Genomic DNA, 22,479 nt, shown 5'->3' with positions numbered 1-22,479 from the left:
TTATAAACGATATTACTACATGAGTTCCATGATAGCGCATTCTGTCTACAGTTTTCTGATCTTACTGGCCTCGACTGCTCTGTAACCGAAACTACTCGACTCGACATTCATAATACTACTCGAAACACTCGAGTCGAGTACCACCTGATTGACTCGACTCAAATTTTCGAGTACTCGCTCATCCCTAATAAATATCATTCATTCATAGCCCTTATGGAGGTGTTTAAATATGTTGGCAAAACTTGCATTAAAAATTCTTCAAGACCTATATTGCAAGACACTGAATCAACATTTATTGATAATGTTGCAGACTCCTTTGAGAAATCTAAAAGGAAATTGTAAGCTGCTTCGGTAACTTCAAATTTGGAATCAGAGGAGGAAGCCTCCATTCCATTAGAAAGAAGTGAATGCAAGAGAGGATCCAATATTCAGGAAGAATCCCCAGGAGGCATCTACCATCTGCTCCACCTGCAACTGTTAAGTTGTCAGTTGAAAATAAACTCCTGTTATACCGAAAATTGTTATATTTTAGTCAATTATCCTGAATTTTCCCAATATATCCAATTTGAATATGAATGTCTAGAGAATGTCTTCTCAAAGATATCTTGTAGTTATCAGAAAAGCAGACATTCAGATATCTACAAAATATCTAGAAGATATTACTAGATATTTTCTAGACATTAGCTGAAGAGGTTCTAGATATTTTGTAGATATCTAGAAGATATCTTGTGCTATGTGGGTGATTTAAGCAGCTTATGAAAAGTTGGGGTCTACATTTGCCTTTTCTTGCTTTAAATTACGACAGAATGGTTCAGTGGGGAAGATATTCTTTGCAGTTATGCACATTTCCTTGCATGTCCTGAATTCAATCAATAAATTGTGATTTTGGATCAGAGCCATTGACCCCATCAAAGATAAAGGCAATTCTTTTCTCTAGACACACATTTCAGCAGAACCTGATGGAAGCATAGCTTGGGTTAAAAATGTGCCAAAGAACTATCTGCATATAACTACATATTTAGTCCACATAGGTAGCGGATGCAGAAAAAACTCAAGCAAAAGATATCTTAAGTTACCTTTGCTTTTATCATCATAAAAAAATAATCATGTCACATGAAAAGTTTAAGAAAGTTTCAATGGAAGTGAATATACTCATACACAAGACAATGCCATCTTATGATAGAAAAAAGTTACAATTGTGGTTCTGCCATGTTTGACAATACAGGCAGCCCCCTCTGCCCCCATATATATCCGCCACTGGTCCATATCTGCTGAAATATAAGTTGACAGGGCTGCAACTTACACTATCCCTTAAGAGTGCTCTATTCAGCTATGTGATGCAAGCAAGCAGAGCTTATCAATCTGTTCAGATTCATACTCACATAGATTTGCTCAACTCATATTCTGCACACCAGTTTGATAGGATAGAAATTAATAGAAGTTTGATGCCAGAACCATAGGATGATATAGGCAGACAGTGGTGGCATGTGCATATATACATGTTAGCAAGTGCACACCCGAAGATGAATGAATTATGAAAGATTTATCACGTCACTACGAGAAGGGTAAAAACCCTGTCTATTTATGGATGTGATATGAAGCTCCGAACGCTACAGCTATCTCCTTGGCGAATTAACGGCTCTGCAAGTTTGCGATCCCGTAGCATCATGCCGGGCGCAAATTCGGTCTATGCGATCGCTTGAGGGTGCTCGGGCAGGACGAGGTAAGCGGGGGGAATGCTTGGTGAGTAGTGACTCACAGGTAGTGTAGCTGCCACCTACACTACCTGCGCCAGGATCCTACTGTCTGTAAAAAAAAGCAAGACACCTGAGTTTGAGGAGCTCTATCGTCCAAACAAGGCAATCAATTTTAATGCAACAAAAAGCATATGAAAGAGAATTTATTTCTACGTTGGATCATTAACTTAAATTTTTTGTGCCACAGTATTTCCTGTACTTCATTTTTTCCAAAAAAATACCAGTTTTTTGCACGTAAAATCAGGTTGCCCAGCTTTGAGCACTTGAATGAATTAGTTTTTGTTTCAATAACTTGGAATTTTGATACATGAAAGCCAGATCTATTATTAACAGTTTTTAGAAAACAAATTGTTTATACCACAAAAATTGGCGGATTTGTTTCACACAATGCAAATCTCTGCTAACTTCGAAACCAATGGGTCAATTGAAAATTGAGCTTGAAAACTGAACTTGAAATAATTAACATGCACGAGGACTTCCGGAAAGTCTCCAGTGTCATTGCCCTGCTAGGATTCATCATTGACAATAACATTCAAAACACATTCAGTGAAACAACTAAACAACTGAAAATTCTTGCGACAATTCAGATAACAACTAGTGAAGCAGAGAGGATTTTTTCAACCCTTAAATGTCATTAAAAATTCTTACGTAGCCAGATGGACGAGGACAGAGTCACTGCTTTGGCGATATTATCAATTGAAAAAAAGTTCCAGGATGGTATCGAAGGTTTCAATGACAAGATGATAGAGAAGTTTGCTCGGAAGAAGGAAAGGAGAATGAATTTCACCTACCGTCATTTGTGAAGGTGTGTTTAGAATAATTGTTTTGATTAGCATGCTTATATTACATATTTCCGTTCATGCAGTTTTAAGGGTAGAATGTACCAGTGGTATGTCTTCCTTGCTATGTATTCTATTACTACGAAATATGATGTTCATGGATTGTAATTAACATGATATAAATTAATCATCCTGTATCTGCTCTAATGCACACCCTGGATAAATTACCACCAGCTGCCACTGCAGGTAGACAATGGTGGAGTACAGGTGGAACCCAGAGGAGGGAGAGTTTAATACTTAGAAAGTTCAGTGCTAACATCCAGCACATAAATTGAACAGAAGACAAAAATATATGTTCTCAAAGCATCTTTATTTCTTTCCATAAACAAAATGGCACAGTTTTGATGATAATATTATGCATGACAAAATAAATGTAAATTTTATGCATAGGTACTGGTGGGGAAGTAACACAATGCATTTCAACAAAAAATCGATATTTAACTTATAACATTTTTCTGGTTTGACTTGACTTTGACTAGGATTTAAAATGCCCTCAAATCTGTTGACTGCTCAAGGACGTACAAGAATTGAGGAATGTTAGGTTGCTGCAATGACACGCAGTGAGATCACCGTACTTCGTCAACATGCATCAGAAAGCATAAACAAGTCACTCTCCACAGCTTGACGAGATTTTTCCCATATCCTTAAGCCATAAATCACATTTATAGATTCATTAACACCAGGTATTTACTGGTAAACATCACAATACGACTGACAAATATGAAGGTCAATGATGAATTATCAAACATTATATCACAATGAAAGGCTTTCAGATTCTATTTCCAAATAGAGGTAAGAGAACCATAACACACTAAAAAGTGTCTCCATAAGTTTCTGAAGGAAATAAGTACACTTAAATGGAAAAGTGTAACCACTTCTTTAAGTAACACAATAATGAAATTGTTTCCGATAATATTTGACAACTTGTAGATGGCAAAACAAGCCAACCAAGGTCAGATCAGTCATAACAAATTTACCAAAGAACATAACTATGAGATCAATCATTATCTCCTTTATAAATTCTCTAATATCACTTCTCTCATATGCAATCCTATATTTTCATAAATGTAACAGTCTGACAGGAAACCAATTTTTAAAATATCTCAACAAGGTAACAAATGATGAAAAGGAACTCTGTCAAAGAATAACATACATGAATAATGAACTAAAATGCATCCTTAATATTCTGAAACTGACGTACAGCAAGGTCAACAGGTAAGTCAAAGTTGAACTGCGTCAATTTGTCCAGGGATTGGAAACTATCTTCAAATCCTAAAATTTGAAAATAAATAATTAATTGGAAGCTTAAACCTCAACTTTTTTTGGAATTGAATCATACTGAACTGAAAAAATGTCACTCAGCTGTTTGTATAATTTAAAACAATAGTTAAAAGTCATTTTGCTTCCGTATCAACAATAAAAAAGTTGGACAATGAAAAAAAAACTTTTTGATTAGATATAAAACCCTTGAATACCTCATACCATCTGAAAATCTGGTTCAGAACTTTGTTCATCACTAGGATTCAGGATTTTTCATGCATCTGGCTCTGATTGACCTTTTCAGCAAATTAACAACAATTCATCATATTGGATTATTTAGTGCGTATTCAAATATTAAAGAGCCCTATTCATAATAATTATCATTGAGAAGACGGATTAAAGTGAGCCACTTCACAGATCTTGAATCACTGTGATAAATACAATTTTGAAGACAATATCCAAATGGAATGATATCCAAATTCAATTAGCCCATAGCAAAGTTTCACAGGTATAACAATGAACAGATTTTTTGAACCCCTTGGTCTAAGTAAAGCCTTAAAAATTATAACAAGCGCAACTAATGGGAGGAATTAAAAGGCTAGAATATAATAATGATTGAGATTAGTTTTATAATAGAACTTTACAAATTAATAAGGTGTAAAACATAAAGACATTGAAGAAATGCAGCAAATCTTTAATTAGACAACTGTAATTGAGGGTGACATAAAAATCACTAGCATCTAAGAGATAAAAATTATAACTGACTGAACTCAAATTTTTTCAGACATAAGATTTTTACCTGAATTTTTCTAATATACTTCATGAATTTTATGATTTAGTGATGTAATCAAATAATTTTAGAGAATAACATTTGAACAATCTATTGTGCTATTACAAATATCTGAGTTTTTTTACAAAATGTAATCACCCCAGATTCATTACTTCATGAAAGGGAACACACACACATATGGATGCATACAAGTATTCTTACACGAAATTAAATGGTACAAAACACAATATAGAAAATTTGACAAGAAAGAATTTACATACCCGTTCTTGATACATAACTCCAAGACTGATAATACTGCTCAATGAGTGGCTGGCAACGGAAAATTAGTCTCATCCAAGGCACAAGCTTTTTGGAACTATAAACAAAAGCAATTCCATTAATTTTGGGATTTACATTTAGTCCAAAGTATGAAGGAAGAAGATAAAGTGATTTGAAGAGGTTGATAAAATCAAAGCAAGGCAATTCATGTGACCTAATAAGGCTGAAATAAACATATTGACAGCTAAAACATTCCTTCTACTAAACTTTCAGTACAGCAAATTAAGTTTTTCACCTTATTAAACAAACAGGAATAAAATTACACAAAAAAGAGAAATCAATCAATTTTTATGCCCGGAAAAAAGCAATAGCCATGTCTTACCCACTTAATTCACGATGAACGGCAGGATTTTTCAATTAGCAACAGAATCATTATTGGATTGAGATTAGATTTATGCCATATATAATATGCACAGAAATATTTCATCCTAATCCCACAAAAATATCATGCCATCTAATTTTACTTACAGTCAATTATATAACAAAATTCCTATTATCATTGTTCATTGTCTCAACCACTGATAATTTGTATCACATCATGGTGCCAGAAAGCCGTTCCGGCACTGGTTAATAAAAGACATAATAGTACTATAACACTTAACATAGATATAATAGTCAAATAACACTATTATCACTTTTTTTGCCTCAAAATTTCTAATGTATACACTCGTAACAAAAAAATTTATAATAAAATTTAAGAATAACTTGCAATAAAAACACAGAGTAATATTTCACTTCTAAAAAAAGTTCAGGAAAGTGCGTTCTAGCAGTGCTAATTTTCCCATGGCGTTACTGCACATGGAATACTTTAAAGTTAATGAAACAGAGTAATAAAAATGCTAAGGAAATCTAAATACTAATTCAAAACTGATATAAAAAAATGTCTCCTGCATTAGCCAGTCAAATTATTCCCTTCACAATGTGAAAAGTAGTTCGTATGTGAGCCAGAATAAATTCTTACACACAAATACTAGACGTACACATACATTTACCCCAGGAAGAGGATACCAGATACCATTAGAAGCAGTGGGGGATCCAAGATAGAGACAAGGGGGGGCCCTAAGAGGGAGGTAAACTGCCAGCAGTAGTGGGGATCTGAACAAAAGTACCATTCTATCTAGTGCAACTTTGATACCCAAGGGGGGGGGGGTTTAGCCTCCCCCATAGACCCGCCACTGATTTGAAGTACTTGATAATAGGAAAAAATATGATGGAATAATAAAAATACTGACTTCAACAAGTCAAATTTCATTTTTCATAAATCTGCAAGCACCAGGATAAGTGTAATAAAGACAAGTAATAAGTGGAATAATTACGAGTAACGCTAAAAAAATACAAAAAGCAAAGAGATGGTTAAATAACTAATCATAACCATTCATGCTTCAAAATAAGATAAAGCAAAGTATTAAAATGACTCGTTGAAAAGATAACTTACTTTAATCCAGCACACACAAATGCTTTGAAGTGAGAATCATAGCTTCTTTTATATTTAGAATGGGAATGCAGAATGTTGCCAATCGTACTAAGTAAATTCTGAAAGAGAATATTTATTGAAGGACAAAATGGAAAAAAATATCAATAGAGAATAGATATTAAAAATGAATAAGTGACCAACATTCAAAGTAACAACCATTCCAACCTGTTTATTTGAGATGGCAGTCCCTCCAACGATATCCAGGTTAAAACTCAATGATAACTTTCGGGCAGGAGTGGAATTGTACTTTTCCCCATTTTTCATGGCATAATATTTTAGAATTAGTTCCCAAGCATGCATGTTAGTATTCACAGCGTTACTTCGAGTAGGAAAGCAGCCAATGAATGGTACTAAACTTGAACTTTGACCAACCTGAAAACATTCATATGAAAAGCACCTATTATTAGATGTGAAAAGGGTTATTTACTTTAAGCTTGAAACTCAAGAAAATTGAAAGACAACCCCGCACAGAAAAATTAGTGATTTATATCTAGCATAAGTAGTTTTGACTACATTTGACAATGGATAGCATGAGTCAAATTAACAATCATCACAACATACCCAGAAAGGGAAATAATTATTACTAGAAAAATAAGATGGAAATACACAATGCCACTTGATGGATTAGACTCACCTCCACTATAAAAACTTGACGATGAATATATTAAAAACTAGTCCCAACACCGCAAATTTAGATACATATGTACAACATGATATGGAATGAACAAGGTATATTCTAAAATAATTAACTTTTTGCATATGTACAACCAAACTCCAGACAGAGGGCCACCTACGTTTGAAAATAATATTGGGAAATGTGAAAACTTACAACTTCTTACATTTGTAATAACAGAATTTACTGATCTTTTGAAAAAAATAAAGAGAGGTAACAGAGGAAGACAAATCTTTCCAAAGAGAAAAAAACCTGAGGGCTAAGAGCATACAGCTTTATTTTTGACATGGAAATTCTCTATGCGGTCGAAATTTTGCGAGTGCAAAAAACAGCTTTTGAAACAGCTGGGGACATGGTCATTTTGGGGGTCCTGATGTTATGCCAAGCTCTGAGGCTTTATTGGCTAGATGGTGTACATATTTGCAGGTCTATTCCCTGAGTTAATGCCTAGATAATTATAAGAGAATTTGAAATGTTGATGAAGTATTGAAGTTTTTATGCTCTCACTTTGCTAAACTGTAAGATATACAAGTTCCAGATTTGCTTGCAGGTCACTTTCAGAGATAAGAATACACAAGGTCAATTTGCTGGCATAAATTAAACCCTTACAGAGATTTAACTTCACATCAATTAAAAACCCTAGGTTATAAATTAATTACATCACGTTATAGCAAAAGAAAAAGAAAAGTATCAAGCAATGAAACTTTCCCTCTCTTCCATTAATTCTCAAGAGCATATCTTAAGCAGTGCGTGAACAAGTGATTTTGTACGCTAATATGCAAACTGGTTTTTTGAGGTGTGAATTTCATCCTTGAAGTACATGTATATCACATACTATTTGGACCCCAACCCAAGCTAATATGCTAGGATAGTTTCTAGATTCATCGCATAATCACAACTCTTTGGACAATTCCATTACTGTAACTGAATTAGACAGTCCCACCGGGTTGTGCCGATGCGTGAGAGGGTCAGTTCGTTTAATAAACAGTAAATGGCAGAATCAAAAGAGTTACCATAAAACACACTCACATGCAAAAAAGGTATATTAATTTTTCAATGAGAAATCAAGCTGTTAAAGAGAAATTTAACTACTTACTGGCATTAATCCATGCTGGACGAGGTCTCGTATGCTCAAAGCTAAATTTTTGCGGACAGCTGTGGTCAGCTTTTCATTGCATAAGATGGCTGGAGTATCTTCCGAGTCTGATGTATAGTCACTATCAACGGGAGTATTCTGACTGCTGGCTAGCTGCATTACGTAATCAACTGCAAGTTCCAGATTTGCTCGGAGGTCACTTCAAGCGATAAGAATACATGAAGTCAAAGAGAAATCTTAAGGAAACGAAGGTATGACTTATAGAATAAAATTAATTAATATAACTTACCCCCAATGATTAGCTTTCATAGTTTTCTTCAAAGTGTTCTTTCTGAAATGATCACTTCCACAGCCAAACTGAGCCACAGTAAACATGTGCAATAATTCCGCTATCTTCTTTATGATATTAAAGGTTTTAGCACGTATCTATGGAAATTAAATCAGAAAATAACATTAAAAACAATGGAGGAAGAAGCACCCACAAAGAAGAACATTAGAATAATGATTAATAGTAATTAAAACAAAATTGAAACAGCAGAGTTTTACTCTTGTCTACGTCACAAGATACAGGCAGTATTGCCTTTAAAAAAAGTACAATTAAAATTAAGTATTGAAAAATAGTTAACTACTATTTGACCTACTTCTAAGTATGTATAATTGTAGGGTGGTCCTTATTTTTAAAGTTTTCGAATTTCTTTTGGGACGCCTCCCAGTTTTGTTCCATTTGGTAAGAAAATAAATCGTGAAAATTATTCATGTAATCGGATACCGGGAAAACGTGACGCATCGCACTTAAAGTTTAGAAATTTTGGTATTTTTGGGTTCTCTTCGGACATAATTGAAGATAATGTCACTCTCGGATTATTCTATCACTTTTTTGTCTTCTAAAACGACTCGTTAGACATTTGCAGAGTATCACCTCAAATTACTTTCATTTCTGCCCTTTGGTTCCCGAGATATCGCACGCACCACCCCAATCAGACACATTGATTGACACGCGGGTTGCATACTCTCAACTTTTGGTGATCATTCTCACTCGTCGTAAAAGCATAAAATTCTATAGATAAACTTTGAAATTTGTAAATATAACCTTGAATGTTTTATTTATCACTGTTAATTACCGAAACAGGCTTATTAGCAATGGTTTACTCTCTAAATCTTATATCCAAGGGCCTCTTATCTAAATTCAGCCTGAATGTTCGCAAAATCTTTAACTTTGGGGCCCAAGTGGCAGTGATTAATAATGTCCGATTTTGAGAAATTTCTGATGCGAGCCCCTGATGTAAGTTGGCAACTATCTCACATAGGACATATTTGATTACATTCGTTTCTGCCCATTGGTTCCCTGGATATCTGTTCATGTTTTGTATAAACTAGAAAACTAGATATTTAAATGAAGTATTAGTATTTAGCTTCCGTTTTTAAGGAAATAAAAAGGATGAAAGAAAGTATGCATAATTTGATTTGCAAAAGGAACAGATCTTTCTTTTGACAACTCTTATACGACATTTAAATTTTTTATCAGCAAATCAGTTTCCACAATTACCCAATATCACAGGAAAACATTTTTCCTATCACAATTACTGAGATATTACTTTCGCTTACAGCTGAAAATTAAAACTTGATGTAGTTTCCTTTTTTACTGCACACAATGGTTCTCAAATTTTTTTTTGTGAAGTTGCTGTATGTCAGTCTGGCAATTTTTGCCTATATTCAGTCATGTCAAGTTTATTTCACTGCACCTTGTGTGATTGCGACCACTCACAGCCAGATTGAGCATTGATCACAGGAGGCATTATTGCTCTCCAATTGGCTGACATAAGCCTTATCAGACTGGTGCTGGGCGGCTGACATCGTAGCAGACCAGTGACAGATACATAGCAGTCTAGATATGCAGGAGATACTATCATGAGACTTGTTTCTTGGGGGAGCTTTGGTGTTGTGCGGGTTGCATACACGGTTGCTGTTGTTGTTATTATGTATTATTATTTTTTTTTTATAATTCACCCACATGGGTAAACCATAACTTTTAATAGATTACCTACAAATTTCCTGCATGGACATTATATAAGGTAAGATTTCCCTTTACATTCCTTCATTTGCAATTTTCTTATGACGCATGAGACAAAAACAGGGTATGCCGTAGTTTAAAAAGTTGATGTGATAGACAAAAACTGTGGTAATTTTCTCACTCAGAGGCCAAAAGTTAGTTAATAATAATAATAATAATAATAATAATAATAATATTTAATTTCCTGTTGGCTATACAAGTATAACATAGGATTTAGTCAAAAAAGAAGAAAAGTTTATACAAAAGTTACATAGAAATTACAATAAATGATAAGCAGTTAAATACATACATAATTATATTAATTTGTCATTTAGATACTCATCAATGCTATAATAGCATTTCTTAAGTAGCAGTTCTTTTAGCTTATTTTTAAAAGTATTATTACTCACTGCACATTTTATTGCATTTGGAACTTTATTGTAAACCATAGAGGCTGAGTGGTGAGGACCTTTTCTGCTTACATTATAAGGCTGATTGTTCAGATGGACATTGTCTTTACTACGTGTCCCGTGGTTATGGATTGACGAGTTGGGCATAAACAGGTGCCTATTGTTTCTCACAAAAGTACAGCAATTCAAGATATAAATACAGGGGAGAGTAAGTATTTTAAGTTCTTTGAATAGGGGTCTTCCTGGGGTCCTAATTGAGACCCTTAGCATACTCTTAATAGCCCTCTTTTGTATTGAAAATGCCTTTATTGCAGCACTACTATTACCCCAGAATACAATTCCATAAACTAAAAAAGAATGGATTTTGGCGAAGTAGATGAGACTTAGAATCTGAGTTGAGGTGGTTTGGGCAAGTTTCCTGATCATATAGATCCCAGTATTCATTTTATTGATTAATTTGGTTATGTGAGGCTGCCAGTCAAGGTTCATATTGAGATATAAACCGAGAAATTTAGTGGTGTCACAGTGAAGTATAGTGATATTTGAGTCTGTTCTGAGAAGAGGGCTTTGAATTGGTGGGTTTGTTTTATTATGAAAATGAACGAAGCATGTTTTGTTTTCATTAAGAAGTAGGTTGTTTGACCGGCACCATTTGGACATAGTTGTTAAGGTTTGACGGGCAGCACTGCTAGCATCTAGGAAATTGTCACTTATGTTCAGTGTGGATGTATCATCAGCATATAATATAACTTCATTGTTTGGAAAGTTATTATGTAGATCATTAATGAAAATGATGAATAAAAGAGGTCCTAATATAGAGCCTTGTGGTACACCACAATTGGTTGAGGCCACATCAGATCTGAAAGAACGAGCATTTGAATTGAGGTTGAGGTTTACCTGCACAAATTGTTTACGGTCTGAGAGAAAAACAAATCACAGATCTAAGACAAAAATGGCTGCTCCCCAGCGCAATAAATGAACAGACACCTCCAAATGGAACTTACCTCTTCCTCACTACTCATGTTAATTTTGGAGTGATCACTAAAAGATCCATGGCAGTGACTATGCTTGGTTGATGAGGAGGCATTTTGGCCATGAACAGGACATTTACACGTACACTCTTGAGCTTCAGCATCACCTTCACTCTCCCCTGCAAAGTTGACAGAGATCACACATATATAAAAATATTTCACGCATATTTCAAAATATTTCCTACATTGAAAGATATAGAGGTACACACCTTGCAGAAATTCGATAAACCTCTCCAAATCAGATATCTGTGTTTTCAGCTGTGTAACAAGTTGCTCCTTCATCTTCAATGGATTGACAAGCTACAATTCAGATATAAAAAATTAAACATTTAGATAGACATAATAACGATCACTATGGTAGCAATAAAATGAAATTAAAAATACGTTACCACAATATTATTGTTACTAAAAATAACAGAACAGAAAAGAAATTCAACTTTGAGACCAGAGATTTCACTGATAACTAGGGACCCTGAAATTTTGCAAAAAGGTTTTTTCACTAATTGTTTTTTAAGAGCCTAAAAGTTGTTATTTTGATGTTTAAAGCCCTAATAAGTTAAAAATTGACATTTTAACGTTAGCAAAACTCACAGAAATTTCGTGAATAACTTTTTATTCTTGAAATTGAAGTATTTGGCTATTAATGCGAAAATTTCACATTTTTAAACCTATTGTACGACATTTTGTGAAAAAAACATGACATCCTTTAAGTTTTATTTTGATGTCTGTAAATACGCGTTAGGAAAGTCGTCCCATTTGGTGGAAAAATGTTTGCAAACTCTTCTTCTTTCTCTCATCCCCTTTTACTATTAGGCGTCGGGTTCCACCAGCCACTTTCTAAACTCCCTCTTATTCTGAGTGAGCAGCTTCACATCATTTATACTCAGCCCGCGCTGGGCTGCCAGTCTCTCCACATAACCTTCCCACTCCAGCCTTGGCCGTCCTCTTCCTTGCTGTCCCTCCGGTCTTGCTTCCATCACCTCTCTTGGTTTCCTATCCTCCTTCATCCTAACCATATGTCCATACCATCCTAGTGCTTTCCTTTCCATTTCTTCTGTGATTGAGTCTTGCTGGAATTGGGCTCTGATGGCTGTATTTTGTTCTCGATCTCTTCTAGTGCATCCTGCTGCACGACTGAGATATCACATCTCGCAGCTTTGGAATCTACTCCTGTGTTTATCTAGTAGGGTAAGGCTCTCCATTCCATACATCAATACTGGCTGGAAAATAGTTCTGTACACCCTCATCTTTGCCTTCTCCGATATTTCTCTCTTGCCTACAATTGATCTGCTTAGTTGATGATATATGTACCTGGTTTGCTTTATGGACTCTGTGTCTCACTTCAGAGTCTGGTCTTCCATCACAAGTAAATTGTGTCCCCAGGTATTCAAAATTATCAACCTGTTCCAATTCTTACCCTTCCCATGATATATTCAACCTTTCTTGTACCTCATTCTTTGACAAGGCCATAACTTTGCTTTTCTCCACATTCATTCTCATTCCATGGTCTCTAATTGTATTTGCCCAATCTTCCACTGCTGTTTCCTACTTTGAACCTCGATGTTTTTCTTTTGCATTGCTTGTGTATTTGGTCCATCAAAATGATGAATAATAGAGGGCTAAAGCTGTCTCCCTGCTTGACACCTTTCCTCATATCAAACTCTGTTGAAGTTTTCCCTGCTATTCTCACTGCTCCTTTCACATTTACATACAGGCTTTTGATTCTTTTGGTTAAGTCGGTAGATACCCCCATTTTTTTGCAGTACCTCCCATAGTCAGCATCTTGAGACAGTGTCAAAAGCTGCCTGTAGATCTAAGAAAGCCAGGTAGACTGTTCCATTTCTATTAATATACTTGTCCATGAATTGGCTTACTCTAAAAATGTGATCCTGTGTTTGGCGGTGATTTCTAAGGCACATTGTTACTCTTCTAATTTATCTTCGACCTCATTTCTTAGCCTTATTTCTAAGGTTCTGGTGTACACCTTCAGGGCAACAGATGACAAGCATATGGGCCTATAATTTTTGCATTCGGTGGTACTTCCCTCCTTATGAATTGGTGTGAAAATATTCAGCTCCCAATCCACAGAGGTCTTTTTCATTTCCCATGCTATTTTACATATCTCCCACATCCAATCAATGACTGCATTTCCTCCAAACTTGATCATTTCAGGTGCCAGACTATCCGCACCTGCTGCTTTACTGAGCTTAATCCTTTTTACTGCATCTTCCACTTCGTCGCGTGTTATTTCTCCTCCATTCCTTCCTATTTGTGGGTGTTATTTCTTTTCTCCATTCCCTCCTATTTGTGGGTTTGCATCAACTACTGTTCTTTCCACTAATTTGTGGCGTCCAAAAGTTGCAGTAAAGTGGTTACGCCATACTTTTAGCACATTTTTTCCGTCCATTACAATCTTCCCTGTTTCATCTGCGACACTTTTTACTCTCTTTCCAAACTTTCCTTTTAAGCTTTTCACTATTTGCCAAAACTTTTGGGGATTTTGCTGGTAATTTTCCTCTACGTCATTTCCAAATTCTTCCCAGCATTTTTCCTTAGATTGTCTCACTGCTTGCTTTGACTCGTTTCTCTTCTGTACATAATCTTGCCAAGCCTCATCTGTTTTATCTCTGATCCATGATTCCCAAGCAACCTTTTTTTCCTTGATTTTTCCTTTGAAATGACCATTCCAATCATTTCGTTCTCTTGACCTTCATCTTCACTATTTGCACTCCACAGACTTCTCTGGTTTTATTTAGCAGTTTCTTTTAGGACCTTCCAGGCTAATTATGGTGTGAAATTATTACTTACATGACCACACCACTATCATCAGTCTGATGATGCCTCCCTAGATCGCATTTATGGCGACGGGGTTGGGGCGCAACGTTTTCGTCACGCCGCCGAAATAGGACTTGTGTAGTATTTATGCCGCAAGATTCTTCAGAAAAGTTGCCATTCAAGTAATTGTGCTTATGAAAGATGATTTCATATCGTCTGCACATAGCATTCATGGGACCAATAACTTGGCTAGGCAAGAGTATCTCAAATGTCTTAGCGGTTGAGTGAAGAGACAAATAAAGTTGTCCATTGCACGTAATCATTTTATTCAAAGAACGCTCCACCAAAGGTGTGACTGACGGGTCGTAATTACTCCTCGGGTGGACAAAAAGAGTTATTTAAGGCTTAACTATCGAATTCACTGATTGATGTTGAGTATAAGCTGCCGACTTTATGATACGACTCCGGCATGACAGCACTCACACCGCAGTGAACTTATTTGGTGCCCGTGGCGGTGGGTCTCTGGCTGGAGAGTCGCCGCCGTCATGGCGGTAGAAAGTATGAGATAAGGACGTACTAATCTTTCCGTATGATGTGGTGCATTATTTGCCCTGAAAGGAATTTCAGACAATTTAAGTCAGGCAAGCCGGCATTGTCATTATGAATAAGCCACGGTGTCGCCAGCGCGGCGAGGAGGCACCTACAAAAAACAAGTCTGGGCAGGCAGATATTTCTGATTCACAGTAATCTCTGGATGAACTATACTCTGTTCATTTTATCTCTGCGGGTGAGCAGGTGTGGCCAAAGCAAGTGGAGATGAGGGGAGGGAAAGTTTCTTGACATGTGACTTTGCCAATCAGCAAACAGTAGGCGTGGCCTCAGTGAGTCACTCTCAGACTTCCGCCGAGTGAACATCTTGAATCTACTCATGGTGCAGTGTTGCCATACCTCACGCGTTTTCCTTGTATGTGACTAAGTATGCCTTCCACCAACGGTGCCTTATTCAGCACGGTAGCTAACAATGTCATGGGTGTCTGTGAAAGGATTATCCCCAATGCCTTCTAAATGAGTAGGGATATTGTCTCGGCACTGGGGCCAAAATAGCTGTGGCCACCTATGACTCACACATTTTCAGCGACGAAGTAGGACGGCTATGTACATTTGGCAACGTTATGTTTGCTCCTCCTCTCTCCCTCGGTACTACCCCTCCCCTATCAGCGAAGCCATCCGTGAGTGTCCGGGCTCTCATGAAAGCTCACCCACAGGCATAAAGTGAACAGACTATAGTGTCGCCACATGTTTATTGTTAGATCGGAGCTACTGTCCCTACCATTACGCTTTGAATACACAAAGAAGCAGTATCAAGGAAATTGGACATAGGCAACCCACACATCACCATCCTCACAGGCTGGGTGGCCATTGAGTCATCTTTGTAATGGCCTGTATTTTGCGTATATTACAGCATATTTTGCTAACTATCAATAAATTATAAAGAATAAGTTAGAAAAATCAATTTATGTCTCTAATACAATTCTTTGTTTGCTTAAATTGAGATGTACATAAATATTTTTTCCACTGCTGGAGCATGAAATTAGCGATTTTTACACCGCTTTCCCTCAAGTTTATTTACCACTTTTCAGGGTCCCTACTGATAAGATATTTCTTGTTTAAAGGGATATTTTTAGTTTCCCCACTCCAGTGATAACATATGTGGTCATTCCAATTTCTGATAATATTATAAACAAAAGCTTGATAGTGAAAGTCTCGTAAGTTGCAACATTTCAATCTCAATAAACACATGATACATCAAATAGCTGTTTAATCTAGCCAGTTCACCTTCAGTTTGCAATACAAGTACCTGACTAATGGCACAATCCACTTGGGTTTTGAGATCATCCTCAGTGAGCCGATCCATATCGTCAACATTGAGATTTAGCCTTCCCTTAAGCTGGTCTAGAATTAAAAGACATGGTTGAATTAGACACCAAGCAATTTTGCGGCAAAAATTAATGAATAAAATCCAAGTCAATCAGGTACTCCAAACATAAGTACATCGCTCAATGCTTAAAAAAAGCATTACACATGAAATGCAGAAGTAGTTAAGGCAATATTGAATACTGAAAATCCTGAATGCAAGACCTGCATTAAATTCGGCATACAGTGACAAAAATTTTACAATATCTCCTCCATTATTTTAATTGGCAAAACTATGCACGACTCTAATTAGAATACATGTTATGGACCTGATTTTATCAATAGTTTTGGAAAGGAAATAGCATAATTGTAGTGTAAAATATTTACTAATCACCTAAGTAAGAAATCTAAAACCTTTTTTTTCAGTAATTTATTCACATATCAAAAGGCTGAACTGAAATCACTATTGTGAATTTACAATTTGAAATCATCAGCAAAAATTGCTAGTATGAAAAAAAACTATTTATTGACATCATTAATTTCAGTATGATACCAATATAGGTAGCAAAAGATAAATGAAACCCATTGGAGAAAATACATAATCCACTCTTTTGCAGCACAGGAGTTAGATTTTCATGTGCAATGGCATAAGGAATGTATTGTGAGATCACCAATCTCTCTTTTCCTTGTGTCTATATTTTACATGTGTTATTGTACACTCATAATAATTTGAACCAATTTAACAAAAACAGTGCTGTACACAATCATTTTATCAGAAGCTCCAATGACCTACATGTACCATATGTACGCACTGCAACTGCATCATATGGCTCTAACTTAATGGGTCTTAAACTGTACAATGCATTGCCCAATGAATTGAAATGCATTAACAGTTCTTCTACATTTAAGACCAGAATCAAGGAAACTTTACTACATAAAATGTACTACACAGTTGATGATCTCATTAATGACCGATTATAATATTGTTTTAGTGTTTTTTCTTCTCATTCTTGTAATCTTGTTAATTAACCTATAACATGTACTTGATCGCTGGACTAATAAACTTATTATTATTATTATGTGTACAGGAATGATAAGAAACATTTTTCAGGCTACTTAAAGGGCTACATAAATATTACTTCCTTACCAATAATCACTTTCTGCCTCTCAATAAGAACACTTTGGGGTAAGCCAGCCTCTCCTGTTTCATATGCATAGTGCTCAAGATCTTCCAGCTGTGATTTCAACTGAGATATTAGCTTTTTCTGCTTAGCTCTTTGAGCAATCACCTTATCCTCCAGGGTTGGATCATGCTGAAATTGCTGAAATTACAAAAGAGAGCAATAAAGAATAATTTTACAGCTTCAAGCTAAGGAGGACAATTTTATTAATGATGAATAATCCTTCAAGATGATACATGTGGCACATAAATCAGATTTGGCAGTCTGGGCAGTGTGAGGAGGTTAGGCTTTATCTATGATTCAATAACACACCTTGTGAATTTCCAGCAGAAGACTAGATGCTAATTCTTTTAACCCCTAAATAATTATTAATTTCTTTTTCTAAAAACAAAAATACGCAATGGCTTTCAAATAAAGAGATCAATCGTAGACAGTAAAAGGATGTTAACTAATTGGAATCAACAATGCTACATCAAATTTCTAAGAGAAAGTAATGATTGCCAATCTAATGCATGGAAGGGGAACGAATTCCTTGGATCAATTATTTTCACTGATATTTTGTCGTAATGCATTTAAGAATGTTAGAAAATTGTGATTGGCATTCACTTCACCAATCATTACCTTTCCATGTTTTCCTTGGGCTTCCATAATGAAAGATAAATAATATGTGTACGCATTCTTCATTTGAAAAGAGACGTGAGAGTTGGCTAAGCCTGACTCACACAATCATATTTTCCATACCTACGAGTGGTAGCTCCAGGGATAGGTTTTCAGGGACCAAAAAAGTGATCGCTCGACTAATCATTTTCTGAATCACATTATCATTCGACCTTCCCTTTTTCCATTGCTTCTTCCGCAGAAGCCAAACCTGGTGTTAAAATCAGTGTGTCACAAGGAACCTGTGTTCTGATTGGCTGAAAGATAGTGCCAGCAATCGATTAAGCAGCAGAAAAAGAGACATGCTGACAAGGAGACATCGCCAATGTAATGTTCGGGATCTGCATGCGGATGTTATTTTCTGAAACTATATAGGTAAGGTAGAAAAAGTGTCAGGGCTTTCTTCCACATAGGCCCGGGTTCGAGAGATACTCGCTTGTTAAGATTTCGTGCAGTATGATATCCCTTGAGTAATCTCTACCTCTTAACCACGGCCGTGTTTTTCTCTCTTCTAATTTTTGAAATCACTGTTACGTTTTATCCCCATTCGTTTTATTTAGTTACTTCGCGATTTTTTAAATTTAATATCAATTTATGGATTTTAAATGAAACTCCGAACTGTGCCTTACCACGGCGATTACTCAAGGGATGTCATGTTGAGCGAAGTCTATTCAAGCGAGTATCTCTCGAACCTGGGCCTATGTGGAAGAAAGCCGCGACACTTTTTCTACCTTGCCTATATAGTTTCAGAAAATAACATCCGTATCCAGATCCTGAGCATCACTTTGGCGACGTCTGAGTAATGAAAAATGGGATGGGGTTTCCTTCCCTCGAGCCATAACAGAAAATGACTTAATGAACCAATCATGGAAGCCATCGCTGGAGAGATTAATCACAAGGGATGGAAAAATTGACCATGTAATTCAAGCTTCAGCAAATGGCTGAAGGAAGAATTTATTAAATCTCCAACTTCCAGCCAAAATTTTAGTGATATTAGAGGGTCAGGGTTTGGCTTCAGCAATATATTAATAATAAATGGTAAAATTCTCCAAAGAAGCTTTTTGTGAATCCTTGCTCCATTTCTTACCGCCATGATAGTAAAATAATCAGATACAAACTCATCAAGACTACAACAGAATTACAGAAATGAGAATTAATTCACTAAACATATGTTTCCAGTCCACATCATCAAGATATATCGCCATCACCATTAAATGCTCAGTGGCAATATAAAGTTCCCAAAATAAATAATTTGTAAAAATAATGCTGGGGCTGTACTAAGGAGGATGCAGCATTGAGAAATACCAAGTGGTAAAAGCAGTAAAAGTAGGAAGGTTCATTGAATGCTTACATCTGGAGCTGATCCATAAGGGAAAGCAGCCCAGAAACTAACCAAAATAACATATTTTTCAGAAACCATTGCATCTAGTACCATGAATCACCCTATTATAAGAACAATAAACACCTAATTTTGACCAACCCCGATGGTATGAATTAAATGCAAGGCACCATACATATGACGTTAGATAAGAATTTAGGAGAGAGAGAGAGAGAATAAAAGTTACAAGCCAAAATCCATGCAATATATTTTCTTAGTTCAAAAGCATTTTTCATGGCTTAAACCATACACTCAGATATGAACATTATACTCCATACATTTATGCAGTAACAGTCATATTTTGATATGAGATCTTTTGCAAAAGACAAGCCATACTGCAAAATTAAGGAATATATCTCCACGAAATTTGAGGACATTAAATTGAGTTGCAATATGTTTGCAATGATTTTTTTACATATCATTAGGCAAGACTCGAATTAATAAGAGATTTCTCCCAGATGCCACTTAAAGTTAAAATTATAGAGGTCTGATATTTTTGAATGTCTGACCTGACTCAACTGTTCAGTACAGTCAACTAAATTGATTGAAGAAGCAACTGTCCAATAGAGTTATAAAGACAGAAATATCAATGAAGGCAATAACCAGTGTCAAAAGGAGAGAATTTTAGCAGCCCCACCCATTCAGATTACAACCAGAAAGTTTGTTCGATTTGATTTTAGTCCACTAGTGATACATTATCGTCACTTCCTGTCATTTTCTCCAAACCGTACACACTAACTGGGCATCAGATTTTACCCACAGGTAATTAGTTTGAATAAAAAAAAAATAGAATCTTGCAAGCAGGAAATACATCAATGTTTACTACATATCATATTATTTTCGTCATAGATATAAGCTGCTCAAGGTTAACAAAAAGGGGGAATGAAAAGAATCACAACAAATAATACCAAACCTGACATGCACCCATAAATTATGCCATGATTGGCGACAAAGAAACAGCACTTACTGGAGGAAAAAGGGCATGTCTTTTCTCATGGGTTTGCAGCTCTGGAACCCCACGGAAAGCGTAAGCTTCAAGATCTTTTAGCAGCCTTTCCTTTTCATCTAACGGTGCATCCACAATTTGTTTTAGCCTAAACTGGACCTTAAACACCATGCAAAGATTAATAAATGGAAAACTTCCAAACGGAACAAATGAGAAATTTATAAGTTATAGAGTGCAACAAAATCAGAATATTAAAAGAGTAAGAATGAACTTACCTGCGCAAAATGGGAGGTTAAGGCAATAAGTGATGAGTTCAATGTTTCCAGCTGCTCTTCTAGCTCTCTTAACCTACCTCCATCATCGCCATAGCTGTTAAAAAGAAACAAATAGGACACATTTGAATTATGATTACATTAACTTGTTCATCGAGCTCTGTTGACAGGACCTTGTCGTATGTATACGAGTCCTCTAGCTTCCGCAATTTTATGGAAATCATTTCGCTACGCTCACTAACATTAAGAAAAAACAGAAAATACTTACCTTTCAAAATCACTGGGGAAACAAAAAGTATGGTCATCATCAGCATCGTTGGCACCCAATGGAGCCCATCTCTCTCCGGATGGTTTGAAGTCGTAATCTTCAACTTCAGTAGAGCTGGAACTATCATCCATGCTAAATAATCCACAGTGAATAATTAATAGGTCAAAATTTGCGACTATGAAGAGTTTGATGACAAACAGCTGATGCTAAACGAGCACGGAAGGTATTTCGGAACATAACAATCGATTGACGTTCGCATATGTAATACCAGCGTAAAAACAAGGAATACTTCACTCATTACGGCGAAACTTTTTCTTGTCCCGCTCGCACTTATAAATCATTTCTACCCACTGAAAAGGTTGTACGCAAGGTATGCAATAATTTATTGAACTTTCGTCGCCAACCCCTGCCCCCCGAGGTACCAACCTTTCCTACCGCAGATGATCACAGACGCCACAACCACGGTCTCAGAAAATTTAGCGTAGAAGGTAACTCTCTCAACCTGCCACCTTGCGGCGAATACGTGAACGCATTTCATAACCGACATGAGCCGCTCTTGGCGGGAACACGGTACCGTACGAACGTTCGTTCACTTGGGACAAAGGGAAGAGGCAATAGGAGGCTGCGAAATACTTGTTGCACTAATGGGAGTGATATTAATTGATCCACAGACGTAGTTTTCTGCGGATTTATTTAAAAACTGTTTGTACATTTAACGGATTATCCAACGTATAATCCCTGACCCCGTCAGCGAAGACAACTAGGAAGAACAATCGATAACTGAAATTTCCGTACCGCCTTTTGACGTTATGAACGTTCATGGAACAAATTCAACAGTTTAACAATTAATATTTAAGTAAAGCGTTCATACTCAAACTTTTACATCCTCGAAGGTTAAGGAGATTGGTTTGCTACTTAAAAATGCAATTTCTCTGTCAGTAAGTAAGAGTTTTCACTATTAGGGATTTAGAGTAATTTATTGCAAGTTGCTTGCTTTTAAATGTATATTAATAAAAATTATTGTTCTCGTTATGTTAATGGCATTTTTACTTAAAATTAAAGGAAATTGCTGCCGTTTTCAGTTTACGTCCGCATAAAGAAATGGTAGCAATTTCTCATTCCTTTTCGTGACACATGGCAAGATCGTGAAGTGAGGAGATAATATCGTTGGAAAATATTTTAGACGTATGAAATAATATAATAGATTTTATAAATATGGTAGATAAGGCGCGTAACTCATTAATCGAGTTATCTGGGGAGGCTTTGCTCTCATAAGCTGCACCGAAAGTGGTTTTCATGTTCCAATGTAATCTTGTTTAATATCGGTTAGTTTTTTTTTTACTGTTTACAGATAAGAATAGAAGAATGTTTTGGCTGTACTTACGACTAT

General features: G+C 36.1%; 1 protein-coding gene across 2 annotated transcripts; it reads right to left on the bottom strand.

Moving 5' to 3' along the window:
- Nucleotides 1-2,887: 2,887 nt before the first annotated feature.
- LOC124171882 (RUN domain-containing protein 1) lies at nt 2,888-21,550 on the bottom strand. Of its 2 annotated transcripts, XM_046551265.1 has the most exons (13): nt 21,090-21,550; nt 20,825-20,918; nt 20,571-20,708; nt 17,535-17,709; nt 16,332-16,426; nt 11,908-11,998; nt 11,672-11,817; nt 8,497-8,633; nt 8,208-8,406; nt 6,604-6,810; nt 6,400-6,497; nt 4,907-5,001; nt 2,888-3,868 (listed from the first exon to the last, which is right to left on the bottom strand). In XM_046551265.1, the coding sequence occupies exons 1-13, from the start codon at nt 21,218-21,220 to the stop codon at nt 3,762-3,764; spliced, it is 1,713 nt and encodes a 570-aa protein (XP_046407221.1). In that variant the 5' UTR covers nt 21,221-21,550; the 3' UTR covers nt 2,888-3,761. The 2 variants fall into 2 exon arrangements, with proteins under 2 accessions (XP_046407221.1, XP_046407222.1); XM_046551266.1 differs by lacking the exon at nt 6,604-6,810.
- Between the last annotated feature and the right edge of the window lie 929 nt (nt 21,551-22,479).

This window comes from Ischnura elegans, chromosome X (genome assembly GCF_921293095.1).
Source record: "Ischnura elegans chromosome X, ioIscEleg1.1, whole genome shotgun sequence".
In the NCBI taxonomy this organism is placed as follows: Eukaryota; Metazoa; Arthropoda; class Insecta; order Odonata; family Coenagrionidae; genus Ischnura; species Ischnura elegans.
The sequence above is the reverse complement of the archived record's forward strand: the minus strand, read 5'-3'. Positions and strand labels throughout refer to the sequence as shown.

Excerpts from the sequence above, each read along its gene's own strand:
- LOC124171882 (XM_046551265.1), bottom strand. The coding sequence starts at position 21,220 with ATGGATGATAGTTCCAGCTCTACTGAAGTTGAAGATTACGACTTCAAA. Across the intron at positions 11,818-11,907 it reads GTTTATCGAATTTCTGCAAG|GGGAGAGTGAAGGTGATGCT; the intron begins GTGTGTACCTCT and ends TCAACTTTGCAG. Across the intron at positions 6,498-6,603 it reads CTGCCATCTCAAATAAACAG|AATTTACTTAGTACGATTGG; the intron begins GTTGGAATGGTT and ends ATTCTCTTTCAG.